The sequence below is a fragment of the Stomoxys calcitrans genome, chromosome 3 (genome assembly GCF_963082655.1).
Source record: "Stomoxys calcitrans chromosome 3, idStoCalc2.1, whole genome shotgun sequence".
Taxonomy (NCBI): Eukaryota; Metazoa; Arthropoda; class Insecta; order Diptera; family Muscidae; genus Stomoxys; species Stomoxys calcitrans.
Genome location: NC_081554.1, coordinates 139439798 through 139467743, shown reverse-complemented (window position 1 = coordinate 139467743; position 27946 = coordinate 139439798). Strand labels below are relative to the sequence as shown.

The following is a 27946-nucleotide window of genomic DNA, read 5'->3' as shown; positions in this document are numbered from 1 at the left end:
GCTTGTTGTAGTGAGCCAAACGGGAGGCTTCGGCGGCGATACGTTCAAAGATATCGTTGACGAAACTGTTCATGATGCTCATGGCCTTTGAGGAGATACCAGTATCGGGATGGACTTGCTTCAACACTTTGTAAATGTAGATAGCATAACTCTCCTTACGCTTGGTGCGTCTCTTGGTCTTGTCACCCTTAGTGATGTTCTTTTGGGCTTTGCCGGCCTTCTTTGCTGCTTTACCACTGGCTTTTGGAGGCATTTTCACTTGGTTTTTTTTTTAAGTCACACAAACACTTTTAACACTGTTCACGATTTTGTGTGTTTGATGGCTTACTCGGAATATTTAAACCATTTCATGCACAAGATATTCAGGTAGACGAAAACAGTCGCTATGTTTACGAAAACAACCCTCTAAAATTAGCTACACGTTGGATCCGAAAGTATAAATACTGCAGTTCATGCTGCGAACTAATATCATTTGTGTTTCAGTGCTAAGTGAAGTGAATTAAAAAAAAAAATAACTAAAAATGTCTGGTCGTGGTAAAGGTGGCAAAGTTAAGGGAAAGGCAAAGTCCCGTTCCAACCGTGCTGGTCTTCAATTCCCCGTCGGTCGTATCCATCGTTTGTTGCGCAAAGGCAACTATGCTGAACGTGTTGGTGCCGGAGCTCCAGTTTACTTGGCTGCTGTCATGGAGTATTTGGCCGCTGAAGTTCTTGAATTGGCTGGCAACGCTGCTCGTGACAACAAGAAGACAAGAATTATCCCCCGTCACTTGCAATTGGCTATCCGTAATGACGAAGAATTGAACAAATTGCTGTCCGGTGTCACCATTGCTCAAGGTGGTGTATTGCCAAACATCCAAGCTGTTCTCTTGCCCAAGAAGACCGAAAAGAAGGCTTAAATTATCTACGAGCATCAAAGAAAAAATGTAAATACAGGCCATCGTATAAATCAACAACAATCCGTCCTTTTCAGGACGACAAAAATTTTTTTAAAAGAGAAAAAACTATATCAAACCTTATTTTATCAAGAAAATTTACTTAAAAAATAGTTTTAAATAATAAATAAAATTTTAATTGTAGTTAAATTTAAAAAATATTTTTTGGTCGATTTTTTTTTTCAGTGGATTTGGTAATTTGCTAGCAATTTCGTTATTCGAAATTTCCTTAAACAATCCTGTTTTAGGCGTAAATACAAAAAAATCTGCCATCTATTGTTTATAGGTAAACATTTTCAAATATGTTTACATCTTATCGACTATTGCAGGTCTTTTAATATACATGTCATAATTATCAGTTATCAATTATCATGCATCAACATTTCGCCTATTTGCATACATTAACATAATAAGAATTTAGTTTTATCGACCCTACTCAAGATTATCGGCATTTAATAGGATCAATGTTACCATTAGGGTACTGTAAAAACTATTTATTTTACATTTGAATATCACATGGTAATCATTGTTCATTTTCTGATGCTGAAAAAAATTGGCATATGTAATAACAAAACATCGAAACGAAGTATCTACGATCGTCCCTCTTCGTACATTTGTGACAAAGTTAGCAGCTCCAAGCAAAGGAAACATTTAATGGTAGTATATGCGTGCATTTTGGTATCTGTGTGTATGTATGCTTTTTAGTGTTGTATACCATCGTTTCATCGTATTGTTCTAATGGCGTCGGTTTTAGTTTCGTCATGTATGTATGTATATTATAGAAGCTACATTTTGGCCGACGGCAAATTGAAAAATGGTAATATTTATTTTCAAATAAATTTTATGTATTTTTTTTTAGTAAAAATTTATAACAAGATATATCTCTTTTTAAATATGTTTTGTGGTCCTGAAAAGGACAGATTGTTTTAGTTTTAAAGTTCTTAAAATTTTCTCCAAAATAGCGTCAAGATAATGTTTAACCGCCGAAACCGTACAAAGTGCGGCCTTGTCTCTTCAAAGCGTAGACGACATCCATAGCGGTGACGGTTTTACGCTTAGCGTGTTCAGTGTAGGTGACAGCATCACGAATAACGTTTTCCAAAAACACCTTCAGGACACCACGGGTTTCTTCGTAAATCAATCCAGAGATACGCTTTACACCGCCACGACGAGCCAAACGTCTGATTGCAGGCTTGGTGATACCTTGGATGTTATCACGCAACACTTTACGATGACGTTTAGCGCCACCTTTTCCCAAGCCTTTGCCACCTTTACCACGACCAGTCATTTTTTCACTTTTTAAATTAAATTCACTTCACAAGTTATGCACAAGAACTAATACTTACCATGCTGCGATACCTCATATTTATACAAAATCCGCTCTGAATTTACTACATACACATACGCTTCGATCTATCTTCGGGGTTGTTCGTATACACTTCGTGTGTACAGATACAAATGTTGAAGCATATACGCAGCACACACCCTTATTGGAAACTGTAGCCCGCCAAATTTTTTCTATAAATATCGGGAATCGCTCCGTAAGGCAACTATTACAGTGTTAACAGTGTTTGTGTGCATATCGTGAAGTGAACTAAAAACCTCTAGTGAAAAATGGCTCGTACTAAGCAAACTGCCCGTAAATCTACTGGTGGCAAAGCCCCTCGTAAGCAATTGGCTACCAAAGCTGCTCGTAAGAGCGCACCAGCCACCGGTGGTGTTAAGAAGCCACATCGTTTCCGCCCTGGTACCGTTGCTTTGCGTGAAATCCGTCGCTACCAGAAGAGTACTGAGTTGTTGATCCGCAAATTGCCTTTCCAACGTTTGGTTCGTGAAATTGCCCAAGATTTCAAGACTGACTTGCGTTTCCAGAGCTCTGCTGTCATGGCCTTGCAAGAAGCTAGCGAAGCCTACTTGGTCGGTCTCTTCGAAGATACCAACTTGTGTGCCATCCATGCCAAGCGTGTCACCATCATGCCCAAGGATATCCAATTGGCCAGACGTATTCGTGGAGAACGTGCTTAAATTATTGACATTTTAAAAGCCAACTTTTTTTTACAAAAACAATCGGTCCTTTTCAGGACCACAATATTTTTATAAAAAAGAGAAAAAAATTTATTCAAAACTTACACCTTTTTATTTTTATTAAAATAAATAAATATAGTCTTTTTTTGGGGATGGAAAAATACACTATTTATATTAAAAAAATTTTTTTCTTTTCTATGCGTTTTACTTTTGGTAATATTGGGTTTCAAAACATGGAGCGAAATCAAAAACTTTTTTTTAAAAAAAAATTATTTAATTTACTTTTTATGTTAAACTGAAAATTTTTATTTTCTATTAGCAACAGTATATTTGCTGTTATTCTTTTTGCAAAATTTGATTTTTCGTAGTAGCTACATAACAAGAATGAATGAAGATAAAAACAGGCAGGCCAATACATTCGAGAGAATTTTAACCTTAAATAGATAATTTAGATACATTGAATATAAATTTTTTCTGTATTTTTTATTATTTTTAAACAAATGATATTTTTTGCTATTCTAAAAACTGTTTTAAAAAGAATAAAATAGTATTTTAATATTTTAAATTATTAAAGGGAAATAGATTTCGTTCGGTATGCAACTGTTCTACATTTGCTTGCTTAGACAAGGGCATTTTTGAATTTGTGTTTAATTTCCAAAAAAAAATTATATATTTTTTTAAATTTGTGATTGCAACAATACATTGTTTAGAATTTACATTTTTAAATTTTTTATTTAGTTTCAAGTCCACTTTATATAGAAAAAAATATTTTATAATAAATGCAATAGAGCTCACCGCACATTTTGCATAGCCAACGACGTTGGTATAACATAGCATCGTAATATTTTAGACTTTTCGTAACAAACGTACACTTTTTACAAATTATGTAACATTTTAATAGAAATCTATCATTTCTATAATATCTTATGATAAAATTTTCCTAAAACATTTTTACATTAGAGCTTTCAAATTAATTTGCAGAAAAACTTTTATTCATGGAAAATACGCCAATATGGTGAATTCAACTGTCATAGACTACATAATAAAATCGATTATTTCACTATGAAAATCATCCAAATTTTCACTTTTTTTTACACTTCTTTCAAGAAAACATATCAAGATTCCATACTAAATTTTTATAAAAACCAATTTTCAATAAAAATTGGAAAATTTTTATAATTTAGTTACAATTTTATCATAACATTTTTATAAACTTTCAACTCAAACCCTTATAACTCGGTAACGCTTAAAGATAATTAACTCGGATTTTCTTTAATGATTAGCTGGATATCTCTACTAGAAGAATTGTATAAAAAATAAAAAGAAATTGTTACTATCTCATCGTAAAATGAATAATTCTGTGAAAACTTTTGTAAAAATTTTTATTCGCTTCCACACAACGTTTCGCAAAATTTCGTAGTTGACTACTATGTACTTCTCATAATTTCGATGTACCCAGCCATCACTAGTCTAAAGGTTGAAACCATATTTTCAACCAATCAGCGTACACCAGTAGTGAGTGTATATTTACAAAGTGTTAAAGTGTGTTTAAAAAGAAAAATATAAGTGAAATCATGTCTGACGCCGCCGTTGTTGAAGCCACCGCATCTCCAGTCGCCGCTGTTGAGAAAAAGGCACCTAAGAAAGCCGCTGCCAAGGCAAAGAAACCCTCTGCTGCCCCAAGCCATCCACCAACCCAACAAATGGTCGATGCTGCCATCAAAACATTGAAAGAACGTGGTGGTTCCTCATTGCCTGCCATCAAGAAATACTTGGCCAGCACATACAAAGTTGATGCTGTAAAATTGGCCCCATTCATCAAGAAGTACTTGAAGAGCGCTGTTGCTAGTGGAAAATTGATCCAAACTAAAGGTAAGGGTGCCTCCGGTTCATTCAAATTGTCCCCATCTGCCTCGAAGGAACCTAAAGCAAAGAGCGCTGAAAAGAAGAAGAAGGTCCCAGCCGGTGATAAGAAAAAGAAGGCAGCAGCACCCAAAAAGGCAGCCGGTGAAAAGAAAGCCGCTGCAAAGAAGCCTTCCGCTGCTAAAAAGACCGCCGAGAAGAAGAAGACCGAAAAGGCCAAGGCTAAAACTGCCAAAAAGACAGGTACAGTTAAAGCTAAACCCGCAAAAACAGCCGCCAAAGCATCAGCCACTAAACCAAAGGCACCCAAGGCAAAAACCACCGCTGCCAAGCCCAAAAAGGCTGCCGCAGCAAAGAAGCCAGCTGCCAAGAAGACCGCCGCTAAGAAGTAATTTTTCCATGCAAAATTACTTATCATGTCAAAATGATTATTTTCGATATTCGAAAGCAGTATATCTAACAGCCCTTTTCAGGGCTACAAAAAAATTTTTAAAAAGAGACCAAATTTAACTCAAACAATTTTTTAATTACCTAATAAATACTATGTTAATTTTAAGGGAAAAGCTAATCACAGCCCTTTTCGTAGCTGTAAAACATCTGTTGAAATCTTTTAATACCATTGTTACCTAATATGGGAATACATTACCCTTTAAGGAAATTTAAGTAATCACATGTTAAATGGGATTTTTTCCGCAACTGGATTAACTGTTTCACTTAGGGTCATAAACCAAAGCAATTACTAAGAATTATGAAAATCACTTAATGTTAAAGAAAATCTCATTTAGCATACCTAACCAATAAGAGAGTGGCGTACAATATTCCCTTCAAAAATCGCACTTAGCATACCTATTTCATTCTTTACGAGCATACCTACCCATAGATCTCGCGTACAAACGCATAAGTCCACATATACATCTCTACACCATTTCACGCTAACATACTAGTATACATCCCTAAAAAATTTAGTATCAACACACACGCTCACATATACTCGAACATCAATACAACGTTGCATACCGAGTGTTTGAGCATAAGAGCAATATGTGTTGATCATATTACTGTAGATGTAGATGGTGCTAAGCAAGGAGGGCAATATTAGAGTATGGGTAGTATACATATTTTATTTTAAAAAAGTAATAAGGGCAATGTGAGGGTGAGTGGTAGATATATTTTTTCTTTAAATTTGTAAATATAAATTAATTTTAGTTGAATAACGAATTAAGTCTCTTTTTTAATTTATTTTGTGGCCCTGAAAAGGGCCTTTGATGTTGTAGGGAAAATATTGTACGACGAAATAAGTATGCCATTTACTTGGAGCTGGTGTACTTAGTAACGGCTTTGGTACCTTCACTGACAGCGTGCTTAGCCAACTCACCGGGCAATAATAGACGGACGGCAGTTTGGATTTCCCGACTGGTGATGGTGGAACGCTTGTTGTAGTGAGCCAAACGGGAGGCTTCGGCGGCGATACGTTCAAAGATATCGTTGACGAAACTGTTCATGATGCTCATGGCCTTTGAGGAGATACCAGTATCGGGATGGACTTGCTTCAACACTTTGTAAATGTAGATAGCATAACTCTCCTTACGCTTGGTGCGTCTCTTGGTCTTGTCACCCTTAGTGATGTTCTTTTGGGCTTTGCCGGCCTTCTTTGCTGCTTTACCACTGGCTTTTGGAGGCATTTTCACTTGGTTTTTTTTTTAAGTCACACAAACACTTTTAACACTGTTCACGATTTTGTGTGTTTGATGGCTTACTCGGAATATTTAAACCATTTCATGCACAAGATATTCAGGTAGACGAAAACAGTCGCTATGTTTACGAAAACAACCCTCTAAAATTAGCTACACGTTGGATCCGAAAGTATAAATACTGCAGTTCATGCTGCGAACTAATATCATTTGTGTTTCAGTGCTAAGTGAAGTGAATTAAAAAAAAAAATAACTAAAAATGTCTGGTCGTGGTAAAGGTGGCAAAGTTAAGGGAAAGGCAAAGTCCCGTTCCAACCGTGCTGGTCTTCAATTCCCCGTCGGTCGTATCCATCGTTTGTTGCGCAAAGGCAACTATGCTGAACGTGTTGGTGCCGGAGCTCCAGTTTACTTGGCTGCTGTCATGGAGTATTTGGCCGCTGAAGTTCTTGAATTGGCTGGCAACGCTGCTCGTGACAACAAGAAGACAAGAATTATCCCCCGTCACTTGCAATTGGCTATCCGTAATGACGAAGAATTGAACAAATTGCTGTCCGGTGTCACCATTGCTCAAGGTGGTGTATTGCCAAACATCCAAGCTGTTCTCTTGCCCAAGAAGACCGAAAAGAAGGCTTAAATTATCTACGAGCATCAAAGAAAAAATGTAAATACAGGCCATCGTATAAATCAACAACAATCCGTCCTTTTCAGGACGACAAAAATTTTTTTAAAAGAGAAAAAACTATATCAAACCCCTTATTTTATCAAGAAAATTTACTTAAAAAATAGTTTTAAATAATAAATAAAATTTTAATTGTAGTTAAATTTAAAAAAAAATATTTTTTGGTCGATTTTTTTTTTCAGTGGATTTGGTAATTTGCTAGCAATTTCGTTATTCGAAATTTCCTTAAACAATCCTGTTTTAGGCGTAAATACAAAAAAATCTGCCATCTATTGTTTATAGGTAAACATTTTCAAATATGTTTACATCTTATCGACTATTGCAGGTCTTTTAATATACATGTCATAATTATCAGTTATCAATTATCATGCATCAACATTTCGCCTATTTGCATACATTAACATAATAAGAATTTAGTTTTATCGACCCTACTCAAGATTATCGGCATTTAATAGGATCAATGTTACCATTAGGGTACTGTAAAAACTATTTATTTTACATTTGAATATCACATGGTAATCATTGTTCATTTTCTGATGCTGAAAAAAATTGGCATATGTAATAACAAAACATCGAAACGAAGTATCTACGATCGTCCCTCTTCGTACATTTGTGACAAAGTTAGCAGCTCCAAGCAAAGGAAACATTTAATGGTAGTATATGCGTGCATTTTGGTATCTGTGTGTATGTATGCTTTTTAGTGTTGTATACCATCGTTTCATCGTATTGTTCTAATGGCGTCGGTTTTAGTTTCGTCATGTATGTATGTATATTATAGAAGCTACATTTTGGCCGACGGCAAATTGAAAAATGGTAATATTTATTTTCAAATAAATTTTATGTATTTTTTTTTAGTAAAAATTTATAACAAGATATATCTCTTTTTAAATATGTTTTGTGGTCCTGAAAAGGACCGATTGTTTTAGTTTTAAAGTTCTTAAAATTTTCTCCAAAATAGCGTCAAGATAATGTTTAACCGCCGAAACCGTACAAAGTGCGGCCTTGTCTCTTCAAAGCGTAGACGACATCCATAGCGGTGACGGTTTTACGCTTAGCGTGTTCAGTGTAGGTGACAGCATCACGAATAACGTTTTCCAAAAACACCTTCAGGACACCACGGGTTTCTTCGTAAATCAATCCAGAGATACGCTTTACACCGCCACGACGAGCCAAACGTCTGATTGCAGGCTTGGTGATACCTTGGATGTTATCACGCAACACTTTACGATGACGTTTAGCGCCACCTTTTCCCAAGCCTTTGCCACCTTTACCACGACCAGTCATTTTTTCACTTTTTAAATTAAATTCACTTCACAAGTTATGCACAAGAACTAATACTTACCATGCTGCGATACCTCATATTTATACAAAATCCGCTCTGAATTTACTACATACACATACGCTTCGATCTATCTTCGGGGTTGTTCGTATACACTTCGTGTGTACAGATACAAATGTTGAAGCATATACGCAGCACACACCCTTATTGGAAACTGTAGCCCGCCAAATTTTTTCTATAAATATCGGGAATCGCTCCGTAAGGCAACTATTACAGTGTTAACAGTGTTTGTGTGCATATCGTGAAGTGAACTAAAAACCTCTAGTGAAAAATGGCTCGTACTAAGCAAACTGCCCGTAAATCTACTGGTGGCAAAGCCCCTCGTAAGCAATTGGCTACCAAAGCTGCTCGTAAGAGCGCACCAGCCACCGGTGGTGTTAAGAAGCCACATCGTTTCCGCCCTGGTACCGTTGCTTTGCGTGAAATCCGTCGCTACCAGAAGAGTACTGAGTTGTTGATCCGCAAATTGCCTTTCCAACGTTTGGTTCGTGAAATTGCCCAAGATTTCAAGACTGACTTGCGTTTCCAGAGCTCTGCTGTCATGGCCTTGCAAGAAGCTAGCGAAGCCTACTTGGTCGGTCTCTTCGAAGATACCAACTTGTGTGCCATCCATGCCAAGCGTGTCACCATCATGCCCAAGGATATCCAATTGGCCAGACGTATTCGTGGAGAACGTGCTTAAATTATTGACATTTTAAAAGCCAACTTTTTTTTACAAAAACAATCGGTCCTTTTCAGGACCACAATATTTTTATAAAAAAGAGAAAAAAATTTATTCAAAACTTACACCTTTTTATTTTTATTAAAATAAATAAATATAGTCTTTTTTTGGGGATGGAAAAATACACTATTTATATTAAAAAAATTTTTTTCTTTTCTATGCGTTTTACTTTTGGTAATATTGGGTTTCAAAACATGGAGCGAAATCAAAAACTTTTTTTTAAAAAAAAATTATTTAATTTACTTTTTATGTTAAACTGAAAATTTTTATTTTCTATTAGCAACAGTATATTTGCTGTTATTCTTTTTGCAAAATTTGATTTTTCGTAGTAGCTACATAACAAGAATGAATGAAGATAAAAACAGGCAGGCCAATACATTCGAGAGAATTTTAACCTTAAATAGATAATTTAGATACATTGAATATAAATTTTTTCTGTATTTTTTATTATTTTTAAACAAATGATATTTTTTGCTATTCTAAAAACTGTTTTAAAAAGAATAAAATAGTATTTTAATATTTTAAATTATTAAAGGGAAATAGATTTCGTTCGGTATGCAACTGTTCTACATTTGCTTGCTTAGACAAGGGCATTTTTGAATTTGTGTTTAATTTCCAAAAAAAAATTATATATTTTTTTAAATTTGTGATTGCAACAATACATTGTTTAGAATTTACATTTTTAAATTTTTTATTTAGTTTCAAGTCCACTTTATATAGAAAAAAATATTTTATAATAAATGCAATAGAGCTCACCGCACATTTTGCATAGCCAACGACGTTGGTATAACATAGCATCGTAATATTTTAGACTTTTCGTAACAAACGTACACTTTTTACAAATTATGTAACATTTTAATAGAAATCTATCATTTCTATAATATCTTATGATAAAATTTTCCTAAAACATTTTTACATTAGAGCTTTCAAATTAATTTGCAGAAAAACTTTTATTCATGGAAAATACGCCAATATGGTGAATTCAACTGTCATAGACTACATAATAAAATCGATTATTTCACTATGAAAATCATCCAAATTTTCACTTTTTTTTACACTTCTTTCAAGAAAACATATCAAGATTCCATACTAAATTTTTATAAAAACCAATTTTCAATAAAAATTGGAAAATTTTTATAATTTAGTTACAATTTTATCATAACATTTTTATAAACTTTCAACTCAAACCCTTATAACTCGGTAACGCTTAAAGATAATTAACTCGGATTTTCTTTAATGATTAGCTGGATATCTCTACTAGAAGAATTGTATAAAAAATAAAAAGAAATTGTTACTATCTCATCGTAAAATGAATAATTCTGTGAAAACTTTTGTAAAAATTTTTATTCGCTTCCACACAACGTTTCGCAAAATTTCGTAGTTGACTACTATGTACTTCTCATAATTTCGATGTACCCAGCCATCACTAGTCTAAAGGTTGAAACCATATTTTCAACCAATCAGCGTACACCAGTAGTGAGTGTATATTTACAAAGTGTTAAAGTGTGTTTAAAAAGAAAAATATAAGTGAAATCATGTCTGACGCCGCCGTTGTTGAAGCCACCGCATCTCCAGTCGCCGCTGTTGAGAAAAAGGCACCTAAGAAAGCCGCTGCCAAGGCAAAGAAACCCTCTGCTGCCCCAAGCCATCCACCAACCCAACAAATGGTCGATGCTGCCATCAAAACATTGAAAGAACGTGGTGGTTCCTCATTGCCTGCCATCAAGAAATACTTGGCCAGCACATACAAAGTTGATGCTGTAAAATTGGCCCCATTCATCAAGAAGTACTTGAAGAGCGCTGTTGCTAGTGGAAAATTGATCCAAACTAAAGGTAAGGGTGCCTCCGGTTCATTCAAATTGTCCCCATCTGCCTCGAAGGAACCTAAAGCAAAGAGCGCTGAAAAGAAGAAGAAGGTCCCAGCCGGTGATAAGAAAAAGAAGGCAGCAGCACCCAAAAAGGCAGCCGGTGAAAAGAAAGCCGCTGCAAAGAAGCCTTCCGCTGCTAAAAAGACCGCCGAGAAGAAGAAGACCGAAAAGGCCAAGGCTAAAACTGCCAAAAAGACAGGTACAGTTAAAGCTAAACCCGCAAAAACAGCCGCCAAAGCATCAGCCACTAAACCAAAGGCACCCAAGGCAAAAACCACCGCTGCCAAGCCCAAAAAGGCTGCCGCAGCAAAGAAGCCAGCTGCCAAGAAGACCGCCGCTAAGAAGTAATTTTTCCATGCAAAATTACTTATCATGTCAAAATGATTATTTTCGATATTCGAAAGCAGTATATCTAACAGCCCTTTTCAGGGCTACAAAAAAATTTTTAAAAAGAGACCAAATTTAACTCAAACAATTTTTTAATTACCTAATAAATACTATGTTAATTTTAAGGGAAAAGCTAATCACAGCCCTTTTCGTAGCTGTAAAACATCTGTTGAAATCTTTTAATACCATTGTTACCTAATATGGGAATACATTACCCTTTAAGGAAATTTAAGTAATCACATGTTAAATGGGATTTTTTCCGCAACTGGATTAACTGTTTCACTTAGGGTCATAAACCAAAGCAATTACTAAGAATTATGAAAATCACTTAATGTTAAAGAAAATCTCATTTAGCATACCTAACCAATAAGAGAGTGGCGTACAATATTCCCTTCAAAAATCGCACTTAGCATACCTATTTCATTCTTTACGAGCATACCTACCCATAGATCTCGCGTACAAACGCATAAGTCCACATATACATCTCTACACCATTTCACGCTAACATACTAGTATACATCCCTAAAAAATTTAGTATCAACACACACGCTCACATATACTCGAACATCAATACAACGTTGCATACCGAGTGTTTGAGCATAAGAGCAATATGTGTTGATCATATTACTGTAGATGTAGATGGTGCTAAGCAAGGAGGGCAATATTAGAGTATGGGTAGTATACATATTTTATTTTAAAAAAGTAATAAGGGCAATGTGAGGGTGAGTGGTAGATATATTTTTTCTTTAAATTTGTAAATATAAATTAATTTTAGTTGAATAACGAATTAAGTCTCTTTTTTAATTTATTTTGTGGCCCTGAAAAGGGCCTTTGATGTTGTAGGGAAAATATTGTACGACGAAATAAGTATGCCATTTACTTGGAGCTGGTGTACTTAGTAACGGCTTTGGTACCTTCACTGACAGCGTGCTTAGCCAACTCACCGGGCAATAATAGACGGACGGCAGTTTGGATTTCCCGACTGGTGATGGTGGAACGCTTGTTGTAGTGAGCCAAACGGGAGGCTTCGGCGGCGATACGTTCAAAGATATCGTTGACGAAACTGTTCATGATGCTCATGGCCTTTGAGGAGATACCAGTATCGGGATGGACTTGCTTCAACACTTTGTAAATGTAGATAGCATAACTCTCCTTACGCTTGGTGCGTCTCTTGGTCTTGTCACCCTTAGTGATGTTCTTTTGGGCTTTGCCGGCCTTCTTTGCTGCTTTACCACTGGCTTTTGGAGGCATTTTCACTTGGTTTTTTTTTTAAGTCACACAAACACTTTTAACACTGTTCACGATTTTGTGTGTTTGATGGCTTACTCGGAATATTTAAACCATTTCATGCACAAGATATTCAGGTAGACGAAAACAGTCGCTATGTTTACGAAAACAACCCTCTAAAATTAGCTACACGTTGGATCCGAAAGTATAAATACTGCAGTTCATGCTGCGAACTAATATCATTTGTGTTTCAGTGCTAAGTGAAGTGAATTAAAAAAAAAAATAACTAAAAATGTCTGGTCGTGGTAAAGGTGGCAAAGTTAAGGGAAAGGCAAAGTCCCGTTCCAACCGTGCTGGTCTTCAATTCCCCGTCGGTCGTATCCATCGTTTGTTGCGCAAAGGCAACTATGCTGAACGTGTTGGTGCCGGAGCTCCAGTTTACTTGGCTGCTGTCATGGAGTATTTGGCCGCTGAAGTTCTTGAATTGGCTGGCAACGCTGCTCGTGACAACAAGAAGACAAGAATTATCCCCCGTCACTTGCAATTGGCTATCCGTAATGACGAAGAATTGAACAAATTGCTGTCCGGTGTCACCATTGCTCAAGGTGGTGTATTGCCAAACATCCAAGCTGTTCTCTTGCCCAAGAAGACCGAAAAGAAGGCTTAAATTATCTACGAGCATCAAAGAAAAAATGTAAATACAGGCCATCGTATAAATCAACAACAATCCGTCCTTTTCAGGACGACAAAAATTTTTTTAAAAGAGAAAAAACTATATCAAACCTTATTTTATCAAGAAAATTTACTTAAAAAATAGTTTTAAATAATAAATAAAATTTTAATTGTAGTTAAATTTAAAAAATATTTTTTGGTCGATTTTTTTTTTCAGTGGATTTGGTAATTTGCTAGCAATTTCGTTATTCGAAATTTCCTTAAACAATCCTGTTTTAGGCGTAAATACAAAAAAATCTGCCATCTATTGTTTATAGGTAAACATTTTCAAATATGTTTACATCTTATCGACTATTGCAGGTCTTTTAATATACATGTCATAATTATCAGTTATCAATTATCATGCATCAACATTTCGCCTATTTGCATACATTAACATAATAAGAATTTAGTTTTATCGACCCTACTCAAGATTATCGGCATTTAATAGGATCAATGTTACCATTAGGGTACTGTAAAAACTATTTATTTTACATTTGAATATCACATGGTAATCATTGTTCATTTTCTGATGCTGAAAAAAATTGGCATATGTAATAACAAAACATCGAAACGAAGTATCTACGATCGTCCCTCTTCGTACATTTGTGACAAAGTTAGCAGCTCCAAGCAAAGGAAACATTTAATGGTAGTATATGCGTGCATTTTGGTATCTGTGTGTATGTATGCTTTTTAGTGTTGTATACCATCGTTTCATCGTATTGTTCTAATGGCGTCGGTTTTAGTTTCGTCATGTATGTATGTATATTATAGAAGCTACATTTTGGCCGACGGCAAATTGAAAAATGGTAATATTTATTTTCAAATAAATTTTATGTATTTTTTTTTAGTAAAAATTTATAACAAGATATATCTCTTTTTAAATATGTTTTGTGGTCCTGAAAAGGACCGATTGTTTTAGTTTTAAAGTTCTTAAAATTTTCTCCAAAATAGCGTCAAGATAATGTTTAACCGCCGAAACCGTACAAAGTGCGGCCTTGTCTCTTCAAAGCGTAGACGACATCCATAGCGGTGACGGTTTTACGCTTAGCGTGTTCAGTGTAGGTGACAGCATCACGAATAACGTTTTCCAAAAACACCTTCAGGACACCACGGGTTTCTTCGTAAATCAATCCAGAGATACGCTTTACACCGCCACGACGAGCCAAACGTCTGATTGCAGGCTTGGTGATACCTTGGATGTTATCACGCAACACTTTACGATGACGTTTAGCGCCACCTTTTCCCAAGCCTTTGCCACCTTTACCACGACCAGTCATTTTTTCACTTTTTAAATTAAATTCACTTCACAAGTTATGCACAAGAACTAATACTTACCATGCTGCGATACCTCATATTTATACAAAATCCGCTCTGAATTTACTACATACACATACGCTTCGATCTATCTTCGGGGTTGTTCGTATACACTTCGTGTGTACAGATACAAATGTTGAAGCATATACGCAGCACACACCCTTATTGGAAACTGTAGCCCGCCAAATTTTTTCTATAAATATCGGGAATCGCTCCGTAAGGCAACTATTACAGTGTTAACAGTGTTTGTGTGCATATCGTGAAGTGAACTAAAAACCTCTAGTGAAAAATGGCTCGTACTAAGCAAACTGCCCGTAAATCTACTGGTGGCAAAGCCCCTCGTAAGCAATTGGCTACCAAAGCTGCTCGTAAGAGCGCACCAGCCACCGGTGGTGTTAAGAAGCCACATCGTTTCCGCCCTGGTACCGTTGCTTTGCGTGAAATCCGTCGCTACCAGAAGAGTACTGAGTTGTTGATCCGCAAATTGCCTTTCCAACGTTTGGTTCGTGAAATTGCCCAAGATTTCAAGACTGACTTGCGTTTCCAGAGCTCTGCTGTCATGGCCTTGCAAGAAGCTAGCGAAGCCTACTTGGTCGGTCTCTTCGAAGATACCAACTTGTGTGCCATCCATGCCAAGCGTGTCACCATCATGCCCAAGGATATCCAATTGGCCAGACGTATTCGTGGAGAACGTGCTTAAATTATTGACATTTTAAAAGCCAACTTTTTTTTACAAAAACAATCGGTCCTTTTCAGGACCACAATATTTTTATAAAAAAGAGAAAAAAATTTATTCAAAACTTACACCTTTTTATTTTTATTAAAATAAATAAATATAGTCTTTTTTTGGGGATGGAAAAATACACTATTTATATTAAAAAAATTTTTTTCTTTTCTATGCGTTTTACTTTTGGTAATATTGGGTTTCAAAACATGGAGCGAAATCAAAAACTTTTTTTTAAAAAAAAATTATTTAATTTACTTTTTATGTTAAATTGAAAATTTTTATTTTCTATTAGCAACAGTATATTTGCTGTTATTCTTTTTGCAAAATTTGATTTTTCGTAGTAGCTACATAACAAGAATGAATGAAGATAAAAACAGGCAGGCCAATACATTCGAGAGAATTTTAACCTTAAATAGATAATTTAGATACATTGAATATAAATTTTTTCTGTATTTTTTATTATTTTTAAACAAATGATATTTTTTGCTATTCTAAAAACTGTTTTAAAAAGAATAAAATAGTATTTTAATATTTTAAATTATTAAAGGGAAATAGATTTCGTTCGGTATGCAACTGTTCTACATTTGCTTGCTTAGACAAGGGCATTTTTGAATTTGTGTTTAATTTCCAAAAAAAAATTATATATTTTTTTAAATTTGTGATTGCAACAATACATTGTTTAGAATTTACATTTTTAAATTTTTTATTTAGTTTCAAGTCCACTTTATATAGAAAAAAATATTTTATAATAAATGCAATAGAGCTCACCGCACATTTTGCATAGCCAACGACGTTGGTATAACATAGCATCGTAATATTTTAGACTTTTCGTAACAAACGTACACTTTTTACAAATTATGTAACATTTTAATAGAAATCTATCATTTCTATAATATTTTATGATAAAATTTTCCTAAAACATTTTTACATTAGAGCTTTCAAATTAATTTGCAGAAAAACTTTTATTCATGGAAAATACGCCAATATGGTGAATTCAACTGTCATAGACTACATAATAAAATCGATTATTTCACTATGAAAATCATCCAAATTTTCACTTTTTTTTACACTTCTTTCAAGAAAACATATCAAGATTCCATACTAAATTTTTATAAAAACCAATTTTCAATAAAAATTGGAAAATTTTTATAATTTAGTTACAATTTTATCATAACATTTTTATAAACTTTCAACTCAAACCCTTATAACTCGGTAACGCTTAAAGATAATTAACTCGGATTTTCTTTAATGATTAGCTGGATATCTCTACTAGAAGAATTGTATAAAAAATAAAAAGAAATTGTTACTATCTCATCGTAAAATGAATAATTCTGTGAAAACTTTTGTAAAAATTTTTATTCGCTTCCACACAACGTTTCGCAAAATTTCGTAGTTGACTACTATGTACTTCTCATAATTTCGATGTACCCAGCCATCACTAATCTAAAGGTTGAAACCATATTTTCAACCAATCAGCGTACACCAGTAGTGAGTGTATATTTACAAAGTGTTAAAGTGTGTTTAAAAAGAAAAATATAAGTGAAATCATGTCTGACGCCGCCGTTGTTGAAGCCACCGCATCTCCAGTCGCCGCTGTTGAGAAAAAGGCACCTAAGAAAGCCGCTGCCAAGGCAAAGAAACCCTCTGCTGCCCCAAGCCATCCACCAACCCAACAAATGGTCGATGCTGCCATCAAAACATTGAAAGAACGTGGTGGTTCCTCATTGCCTGCCATCAAGAAATACTTGGCCAGCACATACAAAGTTGATGCTGTAAAATTGGCCCCATTCATCAAGAAGTACTTGAAGAGCGCTGTTGCTAGTGGAAAATTGATCCAAACTAAAGGTAAGGGTGCCTCCGGTTCATTCAAATTGTCCCCATCTGCCTCGAAGGAACCTAAAGCAAAGAGCGCTGAAAAGAAGAAGAAGGTCCCAGCCGGTGATAAGAAAAAGAAGGCAGCAGCACCCAAAAAGGCAGCCGGTGAAAAGAAAGCCGCTGCAAAGAAGCCTTCCGCTGCTAAAAAGACCGCCGAGAAGAAGAAGACCGAAAAGGCCAAGGCTAAAACTGCCAAAAAGACAGGTACAGTTAAAGCTAAACCCGCAAAAACAGCCGCCAAAGCATCAGCCACTAAACCAAAGGCACCCAAGGCAAAAACCACCGCTGCCAAGCCCAAAAAGGCTGCCGCAGCAAAGAAGCCAGCTGCCAAGAAGACCGCCGCTAAGAAGTAATTTTTCCATGCAAAATTACTTATCATGTCAAAATGATTATTTTCGATATTCGAAAGCAGTATATCTAACAGCCCTTTTCAGGGCTACAAAAAAATTTTTAAAAAGAGACCAAATTTAACTCAAACAATTTTTTAATTACCTAATAAATACTATGTTAATTTTAAGGGAAAAGCTAATCACAGCCCTTTTCGTAGCTGTAAAACATCTGTTGAAATCTTTTAATACCATTGTTACCTAATATGGGAATACATTACCCTTTAAGGAAATTTAAGTAATCACATGTTAAATGGGATTTTTTCCGCAACTGGATTAACTGTTTCACTTAGGGTCATAAACCAAAGCAATTACTAAGAACTATGAAAATCAGTTAATGTTAAAGAAAATCTCATTTAGCATACCTAACCAATAAGAGAGTGGCGTACAATATTCCCTTCAAAAATCGCACTTAGCATACCTATTTCATTCTTTACGAGCATACCTACCCATAGATCTCGCGTACAAACGCATAAGTCCACATATACATCTCTACACCATTTCACGCTAACATACTAGTATACATCCCTAAAAAATTTAGTATCAACACACACGCTCACATATACTCGAACATCAATACAACGTTGCATACCGAGTGTTTGAGCATAAGAGCAATATGTGTTGATCATATTACTGTAGATGTAGATGGTGCTAAGCAAGGAGGGCAATATTAGAGTATGGGTAGTATACATATTTTATTTTAAAAAAGTAATAAGGGCAATGTGAGGGTGAGTGGTAGATATATTTTTTCTTTAAATTTGTAAATATAAATTAATTTTAGTTGAATAACGAATTAAGTCTCTTTTTTAATTTATTTTGTGGCCCTGAAAAGGGCCTTTGATGTTGTAGGGAAAATATTGTACGACGAAATAAGTATGCCATTTACTTGGAGCTGGTGTACTTAGTAACGGCTTTGGTACCTTCACTGACAGCGTGCTTAGCCAACTCACCGGGCAATAATAGACGGACGGCAGTTTGGATTTCCCGACTGGTGATGGTGGAACGCTTGTTGTAGTGAGCCAAACGGGAGGCTTCGGCGGCGATACGTTCAAAGATATCGTTGACGAAACTGTTCATGATGCTCATGGCCTTTGAGGAGATACCAGTATCGGGATGGACTTGCTTCAACACTTTGTAAATGTAGATAGCATAACTCTCCTTACGCTTGGTGCGTCTCTTGGTCTTGTCACCCTTAGTGATGTTCTTTTGGGCTTTGCCGGCCTTCTTTGCTGCTTTACCACTGGCTTTTGGAGGCATTTTCACTTGGTTTTTTTTTTAAGTCACACAAACACTTTTAACACTGTTCACGATTTTGTGTGTTTGATGGCTTACTCGGAATATTTAAACCATTTCATGCACAAGATATTCAGGTAGACGAAAACAGTCGCTATGTTTACGAAAACAACCCTCTAAATTTAGCTACACGTTGGATCCGAAAGTATAAATACTGCAGTTCATGCTGCGAACTAATATCATTTGTGTTTCAGTGCTAAGTGAAGTGAATTAAAAAAAAATAACTAAAAATGTCTGGTCGTGGTAAAGGTGGCAAAGTTAAGGGAAAGGCAAAGTCCCGTTCCAACCGTGCTGGTCTTCAATTCCCCGTCGGTCGTATCCATCGTTTGTTGCGCAAAGGCAACTATGCTGAACGTGTTGGTGCCGGAGCTCCAGTTTACTTGGCTGCTGTCATGGAGTATTTGGCCGCTGAAGTTCTTGAATTGGCTGGCAACGCTGCTCGTGACAACAAGAAGACAAGAATTATCCCCCGTCACTTGCAATTGGCTATCCGTAATGACGAAGAATTGAACAAATTGCTGTCCGGTGTCACCATTGCTCAAGGTGGTGTATTGCCAAACATTCAAGCTGTTCTCTTGCCCAAGAAGACCGAAAAGAAGGCTTAAATTATCTACGAGCATCAAAGAAAAAATGTAAATACAGGCCATCGTATAAATCAACAACAACAATCCGTCCTTTTCAGGACGACAAAAATTTTTTTAAAAGAGAAAAAACTATATCAAACCTTATTTTATCAAGAAAATTTACTTAAAAAATAGTTTTAAATAATAAATAAAATTTTAATTGTAGTTAAATTTAAAAAATATTTTTTGGTCGATTTTTTTTCAGTGGATTTGGTAATTTGCTAGCAATTTCGTTATTCGAAATTTCCTTAAACAATCCTGTTTTAGGCGTAAATACAAAAAAAATCTGCCATCTATTGTTTATAGGTAAACATTTTCAAATATGTTTACATCTTATCGACTATTGCAGGTCTTTTAATATACATGTCATAATTATCAGTTATCAATTATCATGCATCAACATTTCGCCTTTTTGCATACATTAACATAATAAGAATTTAGTTTTATCGACCCTACTCAAGATTATCGGCATTTAATAGGATCAATGTTACCATTAGGGTACTGTAAAAACTATTTATTTTACATTTGAATATCACATGGTAATCATTGTTCATTTTCTGATGCTGAAAAAAATTGGCATATGTAATAACAAAACATCGAAACGAAGTATCTACGATCGTCCCTCTTCGTACATTTGTGACAAAGTTAGCAGCTCCAAGCAAAGGAAACATTTAATGGTAGTATATGCGTGCATTTTGGTATCTGTGTGTATGTATGCTTTTTAGTGTTGTATACCATCGTTTCATCGTATTGTTCTAATGGCGTCGGTTTTAGTTTCGTCATGTATGTATGTATATTATAGAAGCTACATTTTGGCCGACGGCAAATTGAAAAATGGTAATATTTATTTTCAAATAAATTTTATGTATTTTTTTTTAGTAAAAATTTATAACAAGATATATCTCTTTTTAAATATGTTTTGTGGTCCTGAAAAGGACCGATTGTTTTAGTTTTAAAGTTCTTAAAATTTTCTCCAAAATAGCGTCAAGATAATGTTTAACCGCCGAAACCGTACAAAGTGCGGCCTTGTCTCTTCAAAGCGTAGACGACATCCATAGCGGTGACGGTTTTACGCTTAGCGTGTTCAGTGTAGGTGACAGCATCACGAATAACGTTTTCCAAAAACACCTTCAGGACACCACGGGTTTCTTCGTAAATCAATCCAGAGATACGCTTTACACCGCCACGACGAGCCAAACGTCTGATTGCAGGCTTGGTGATACCTTGGATGTTATCACGCAACACTTTACGATGACGTTTAGCGCCACCTTTTCCCAAGCCTTTGCCACCTTTACCACGACCAGTCATTTTTTCACTTTTTAAATTAAATTCACTTCACAAGTTATGCACAAGAACTAATACTTACCATGCTGCGATACCTCATATTTATACAAAATCCGCTCTGAATTTACTACATACACATACGCTTCGATCTATCTTCGGGGTTGTTCGTATACACTTCGTGTGTACAGATACAAATGTTGAAGCATATACGCAGCACACACCCTTATTGGAAACTGTAGCCCGCCAAATTTTTTCTATAAATATCGGGAATCGCTCCGTAAGGCAACTATTACAGTGTTAACAGTGTTTGTGTGCATATCGTGAAGTGAACTAAAAACCTCTAGTGAAAAATGGCTCGTACTAAGCAAACTGCCCGTAAATCTACTGGTGGCAAAGCCCCTCGTAAGCAATTGGCTACCAAAGCTGCTCGTAAGAGCGCACCAGCCACCGGTGGTGTTAAGAAGCCACATCGTTTCCGCCCTGGTACCGTTGCTTTGCGTGAAATCCGTCGCTACCAGAAGAGTACTGAGTTGTTGATCCGCAAATTGCCTTTCCAACGTTTGGTTCGTGAAATTGCCCAAGATTTCAAGACTGACTTGCGTTTCCAGAGCTCTGCTGTCATGGCCTTGCAAGAAGCTAGCGAAGCCTACTTGGTCGGTCTCTTCGAAGATACCAACTTGTGTGCCATCCATGCCAAGCGTGTCACCATCATGCCCAAGGATATCCAATTGGCCAGACGTATTCGTGGAGAACGTGCTTAAATTATTGACATTTTAAAAGCCAACTTTTTTTTACAAAAACAATCGGTCCTTTTCAGGACCACAATATTTTTATAAAAAAGAGAAAAAAATTTATTCAAAACTTACACCTTTTTATTTTTATTAAAATAAATAAATATAGTCTTTTTTTGGGGATGGAAAAATACACTATTTATATTAAAAAAATTTTTTTCTTTTCTATGCGTTTTACTTTTGGTAATATTGGGTTTCAAAACATGGAGCGAAATCAAAAACTTTTTTTTAAAAAAAAATTATTTAATTTACTTTTTATGTTAAATTGAAAATTTTTATTTTCTATTAGCAACAGTATATTTGCTGTTATTCTTTTTGCAAAATTTGATTTTTCGTAGTAGCTACATAACAAGAATGAATGAAGATAAAAACAGGCAGGCCAATACATTCGAGAGAATTTTAACCTTAAATAGATAATTTAGATACATTGAATATAAATTTTTTCTGTATTTTTTATTATTTTTAAACAAATGATATTTTTTGCTATTCTAAAAACTGTTTTAAAAAGAATAAAATAGTATTTTAATATTTTAAATTATTAAAGGGAAATAGATTTCGTTCGGTATGCAACTGTTCTACATTTGCTTGCTTAGACAAGGGCATTTTTGAATTTGTGTTTAATTTCCAAAAAAAAATTATATATTTTTTTAAATTTGTGATTGCAACAATACATTGTTTAGAATTTACATTTTTAAATTTTTTATTTAGTTTCAAGTCCACTTTATATAGAAAAAAATATTTTATAATAAATGCAATAGAGCTCACCGCACATTTTGCATAGCCAACGACGTTGGTATAACATAGCATCGTAATATTTTAGACTTTTCGTAACAAACGTACACTTTTTACAAATTATGTAACATTTTAATAGAAATCTATCATTTCTATAATATTTTATGATAAAATTTTCCTAAAACATTTTTACATTAGAGCTTTCAAATTAATTTGCAGAAAAACTTTTATTCATGGAAAATACGCCAATATGGTGAATTCAACTGTCATAGACTACATAATAAAATCGATTATTTCACTATGAAAATCATCCAAATTTTCACTTTTTTTTACACTTCTTTCAAGAAAACATATCAAGATTCCATACTAAATTTTTATAAAAACCAATTTTCAATAAAAATTGGAAAATTTTTATAATTTAGTTACAATTTTATCATAACATTTTTATAAACTTTCAACTCAAACCCTTATAACTCGGTAACGCTTAAAGATAATTAACTCGGATTTTCTTTAATGATTAGCTGGATATCTCTACTAGAAGAATTGTATAAAAAATAAAAAGAAATTGTTACTATCTCATCGTAAAATGAATAATTCTGTGAAAACTTTTGTAAAAATTTTTATTCGCTTCCACACAACGTTTCGCAAAATTTCGTAGTTGACTACTATGTACTTCTCATAATTTCGATGTACCCAGCCATCACTAATCTAAAGGTTGAAACCATATTTTCAACCAATCAGCGTACACCAGTAGTGAGTGTATATTTACAAAGTGTTAAAGTGTGTTTAAAAAGAAAAATATAAGTGAAATCATGTCTGACGCCGCCGTTGTTGAAGCCACCGCATCTCCAGTCGCCGCTGTTGAGAAAAAGGCACCTAAGAAAGCCGCTGCCAAGGCAAAGAAACCCTCTGCTGCCCCAAGCCATCCACCAACCCAACAAATGGTCGATGCTGCCATCAAAACATTGAAAGAACGTGGTGGTTCCTCATTGCCTGCCATCAAGAAATACTTGGCCAGCACATACAAAGTTGATGCTGTAAAATTGGCCCCATTCATCAAGAAGTACTTGAAGAGCGCTGTTGCTAGTGGAAAATTGATCCAAACTAAAGGTAAGGGTGCCTCCGGTTCATTCAAATTGTCCCCATCTGCCTCGAAGGAACCTAAAGCAAAGAGCGCTGAAAAGAAGAAGAAGGTCCCAGCCGGTGATAAGAAAAAGAAGGCAGCAGCACCCAAAAAGGCAGCCGGTGAAAAGAAAGCCGCTGCAAAGAAGCCTTCCGCTGCTAAAAAGACCGCCGAGAAGAAGAAGACCGAAAAGGCCAAGGCTAAAACTGCCAAAAAGACAGGTACAGTTAAAGCTAAACCCGCAAAAACAGCCGCCAAAGCATCAGCCACTAAACCAAAGGCACCCAAGGCAAAAACCACCGCTGCCAAGCCCAAAAAGGCTGCCGCAGCAAAGAAGCCAGCTGCCAAGAAGACCGCCGCTAAGAAGTAATTTTTCCATGCAAAATTACTTATCATGTCAAAATGATTATTTTCGATATTCGAAAGCAGTATATCTAACAGCCCTTTTCAGGGCTACAAAAAAATTTTTAAAAAGAGACCAAATTTAACTCAAACAATTTTTTAATTACCTAATAAATACTATGTTAATTTTAAGGGAAAAGCTAATCACAGCCCTTTTCGTAGCTGTAAAACATCTGTTGAAATCTTTTAATACCATTGTTACCTAATATGGGAATACATTACCCTTTAAGGAAATTTAAGTAATCACATGTTAAATGGGATTTTTTCCGCAACTGGATTAACTGTTTCACTTAGGGTCATAAACCAAAGCAATTACTAAGAACTATGAAAATCAGTTAATGTTAAAGAAAATCTCATTTAGCATACCTAACCAATAAGAGAGTGGCGTACAATATTCCCTTCAAAAATCGCACTTAGCATACCTATTTCATTCTTTACGAGCATACCTACCCATAGATCTCGCGTACAAACGCATAAGTCCACATATACATCTCTACACCATTTCACGCTAACATACTAGTATACATCCCTAAAAAATTTAGTATCAACACACACGCTCACATATACTCGAACATCAATACAACGTTGCATACCGAGTGTTTGAGCATAAGAGCAATATGTGTTGATCATATTACTGTAGATGTAGATGGTGCTAAGCAAGGAGGGCAATATTAGAGTATGGGTAGTATACATATTTTATTTTAAAAAAGTAATAAGGGCAATGTGAGGGTGAGTGGTAGATATATTTTTTCTTTAAATTTGTAAATATAAATTAATTTTAGTTGAATAACGAATTAAGTCTCTTTTTTAATTTATTTTGTGGCCCTGAAAAGGGCCTTTGATGTTGTAGGGAAAATATTGTACGACGAAATAAGTATGCCATTTACTTGGAGCTGGTGTACTTAGTAACGGCTTTGGTACCTTCACTGACAGCGTGCTTAGCCAACTCACCGGGCAATAATAGACGGACGGCAGTTTGGATTTCCCGACTGGTGATGGTGGAACGCTTGTTGTAGTGAGCCAAACGGGAGGCTTCGGCGGCGATACGTTCAAAGATATCGTTGACGAAACTGTTCATGATGCTCATGGCCTTTGAGGAGATACCAGTATCGGGATGGACTTGCTTCAACACTTTGTAAATGTAGATAGCATAACTCTCCTTACGCTTGGTGCGTCTCTTGGTCTTGTCACCCTTAGTGATGTTCTTTTGGGCTTTGCCGGCCTTCTTTGCTGCTTTACCACTGGCTTTTGGAGGCATTTTCACTTGGTTTTTTTTTTAAGTCACACAAACACTTTTAACACTGTTCACGATTTTGTGTGTTTGATGGCTTACTCGGAATATTTAAACCATTTCATGCACAAGATATTCAGGTAGACGAAAACAGTCGCTATGTTTACGAAAACAACCCTCTAAATTTAGCTACACGTTGGATCCGAAAGTATAAATACTGCAGTTCATGCTGCGAACTAATATCATTTGTGTTTCAGTGCTAAGTGAAGTGAATTAAAAAAAAATAACTAAAAATGTCTGGTCGTGGTAAAGGTGGCAAAGTTAAGGGAAAGGCAAAGTCCCGTTCCAACCGTGCTGGTCTTCAATTCCCCGTCGGTCGTATCCATCGTTTGTTGCGCAAAGGCAACTATGCTGAACGTGTTGGTGCCGGAGCTCCAGTTTACTTGGCTGCTGTCATGGAGTATTTGGCCGCTGAAGTTCTTGAATTGGCTGGCAACGCTGCTCGTGACAACAAGAAGACAAGAATTATCCCCCGTCACTTGCAATTGGCTATCCGTAATGACGAAGAATTGAACAAATTGCTGTCCGGTGTCACCATTGCTCAAGGTGGTGTATTGCCAAACATTCAAGCTGTTCTCTTGCCCAAGAAGACCGAAAAGAAGGCTTAAATTATCTACGAGCATCAAAGAAAAAATGTAAATACAGGCCATCGTATAAATCAACAACAACAATCCGTCCTTTTCAGGACGACAAAAATTTTTTTAAAAGAGAAAAAACTATATCAAACCTTATTTTATCAAGAAAATTTACTTAAAAAATAGTTTTAAATAATAAATAAAATTTTAATTGTAGTTAAATTTAAAAAATATTTTTTGGTCGATTTTTTTTCAGTGGATTTGGTAATTTGCTAGCAATTTCGTTATTCGAAATTTCCTTAAACAATCCTGTTTTAGGCGTAAATACAAAAAAAATCTGCCATCTATTGTTTATAGGTAAACATTTTCAAATATGTTTACATCTTATCGACTATTGCAGGTCTTTTAATATACATGTCATAATTATCAGTTATCAATTATCATGCATCAACATTTCGCCTTTTTGCATACATTAACATAATAAGAATTTAGTTTTATCGACCCTACTCAAGATTATCGGCATTTAATAGGATCAATGTTACCATTAGGGTACTGTAAAAACTATTTATTTTACATTTGAATATCACATGGTAATCATTGTTCATTTTCTGATGCTGAAAAAAATTGGCATATGTAATAACAAAACATCGAAACGAAGTATCTACGATCGTCCCTCTTCGTACATTTGTGACAAAGTTAGCAGCTCCAAGCAAAGGAAACATTTAATGGTAGTATATGCGTGCATTTTGGTATCTGTGTGTATGTATGCTTTTTAGTGTTGTATACCATCGTTTCATCGTATTGTTCTAATGGCGTCGGTTTTAGTTTCGTCATGTATGTATGTATATTATAGAAGCTACATTTTGGCCGACGGCAAATTGAAAAATGGTAATATTTATTTTCAAATAAATTTTATGTATTTTTTTTTAGTAAAAATTTATAACAAGATATATCTCTTTTTAAATATGTTTTGTGGTCCTGAAAAGGACCGATTGTTTTAGTTTTAAAGTTCTTAAAATTTTCTCCAAAATAGCGTCAAGATAATGTTTAACCGCCGAAACCGTACAAAGTGCGGCCTTGTCTCTTCAAAGCGTAGACGACATCCATAGCGGTGACGGTTTTACGCTTAGCGTGTTCAGTGTAGGTGACAGCATCACGAATAACGTTTTCCAAAAACACCTTCAGGACACCACGGGTTTCTTCGTAAATCAATCCAGAGATACGCTTTACACCGCCACGACGAGCCAAACGTCTGATTGCAGGCTTGGTGATACCTTGGATGTTATCACGCAACACTTTACGATGACGTTTAGCGCCACCTTTTCCCAAGCCTTTGCCACCTTTACCACGACCAGTCATTTTTTCACTTTTTAAATTAAATTCACTTCACAAGTTATGCACAAGAACTAATACTTACCATGCTGCGATACCTCATATTTATACAAAATCCGCTCTGAATTTACTACATACACATACGCTTCGATCTATCTTCGGGGTTGTTCGTATACACTTCGTGTGTACAGATACAAATGTTGAAGCATATACGCAGCACACACCCTTATTGGAAACTGTAGCCCGCCAAATTTTTTCTATAAATATCGGGAATCGCTCCGTAAGGCAACTATTACAGTGTTAACAGTGTTTGTGTGCATATCGTGAAGTGAACTAAAAACCTCTAGTGAAAAATGGCTCGTACTAAGCAAACTGCCCGTAAATCTACTGGTGGCAAAGCCCCTCGTAAGCAATTGGCTACCAAAGCTGCTCGTAAGAGCGCACCAGCCACCGGTGGTGTTAAGAAGCCACATCGTTTCCGCCCTGGTACCGTTGCTTTGCGTGAAATCCGTCGCTACCAGAAGAGTACTGAGTTGTTGATCCGCAAATTGCCTTTCCAACGTTTGGTTCGTGAAATTGCCCAAGATTTCAAGACTGACTTGCGTTTCCAGAGCTCTGCTGTCATGGCCTTGCAAGAAGCTAGCGAAGCCTACTTGGTCGGTCTCTTCGAAGATACCAACTTGTGTGCCATCCATGCCAAGCGTGTCACCATCATGCCCAAGGATATCCAATTGGCCAGACGTATTCGTGGA

At 35.7% G+C, this 27946-nt stretch overlaps 6 protein-coding genes across 6 annotated transcripts; all 6 read left to right on the top strand.

Moving 5' to 3' along the window:
• The first annotated feature begins 494 nt into the window (after positions 1–494).
• Positions 495–1006, top strand: LOC131995888 (histone H2A). The gene has a single exon (XM_059365166.1). The coding sequence runs from the start codon at positions 522–524 to the stop codon at positions 894–896; it is 375 nt and encodes a 124-aa protein (XP_059221149.1). The 5' UTR covers positions 495–521; the 3' UTR covers positions 897–1006.
• Positions 1007–2546: 1540 nt separating this feature from the next.
• Positions 2547–2945, top strand: LOC131995643 (histone H3-like; the record flags this gene model as incomplete). The annotated part of the gene is made up of 1 exon (XM_059364433.1): positions 2547–2945. A coding segment is annotated over exon 1 (399 nt), but the record flags the coding sequence as incomplete, so codon positions are not given.
• A 3825-nt stretch (positions 2946–6770) lies between these two features.
• Positions 6771–13509, top strand: LOC131995875 (histone H2A-like). Its single transcript, XM_059365122.1, has 2 exons — positions 6771–6790; positions 13021–13509. The coding sequence occupies exons 1-2, from the start codon at positions 6771–6773 to the stop codon at positions 13397–13399; spliced, it is 399 nt and encodes a 132-aa protein (XP_059221105.1). The 3' UTR covers positions 13400–13509.
• A 1540-nt stretch (positions 13510–15049) lies between these two features.
• LOC131995876 (histone H3-like) lies at positions 15050–15448 on the top strand (the record flags this gene model as incomplete). Its single annotated transcript, XM_059365123.1, has 1 exon — positions 15050–15448. A coding segment is annotated over exon 1 (399 nt), but the record flags the coding sequence as incomplete, so codon positions are not given.
• Positions 15449–21298: 5850 nt separating this feature from the next.
• On the top strand, positions 21299–21697 carry LOC131995633 (histone H3-like; the record flags this gene model as incomplete). The annotated part of the gene is made up of 1 exon (XM_059364424.1): positions 21299–21697. A coding segment is annotated over exon 1 (399 nt), but the record flags the coding sequence as incomplete, so codon positions are not given.
• Positions 21698–27547: 5850 nt separating this feature from the next.
• Positions 27548–27946, top strand: LOC131995639 (histone H3-like; the record flags this gene model as incomplete). The annotated part of the gene is made up of 1 exon (XM_059364430.1): positions 27548–27946. A coding segment is annotated over exon 1 (399 nt), but the record flags the coding sequence as incomplete, so codon positions are not given.

Excerpts from the sequence above, each read along its gene's own strand:
- LOC131995888 (XM_059365166.1), top strand. The coding sequence starts at position 522 with ATGTCTGGTCGTGGTAAAGGTGGCAAAGTTAAGGGAAAGGCAAAGTCC.
- LOC131995875 (XM_059365122.1), top strand. The coding sequence starts at position 6,771 with ATGTCTGGTCGTGGTAAAGG. Across the intron at positions 6,791-13,020 it reads ATGTCTGGTCGTGGTAAAGG|AAAAATGTCTGGTCGTGGTA; the intron begins TGGCAAAGTTAA and ends AAAAAAATAACT.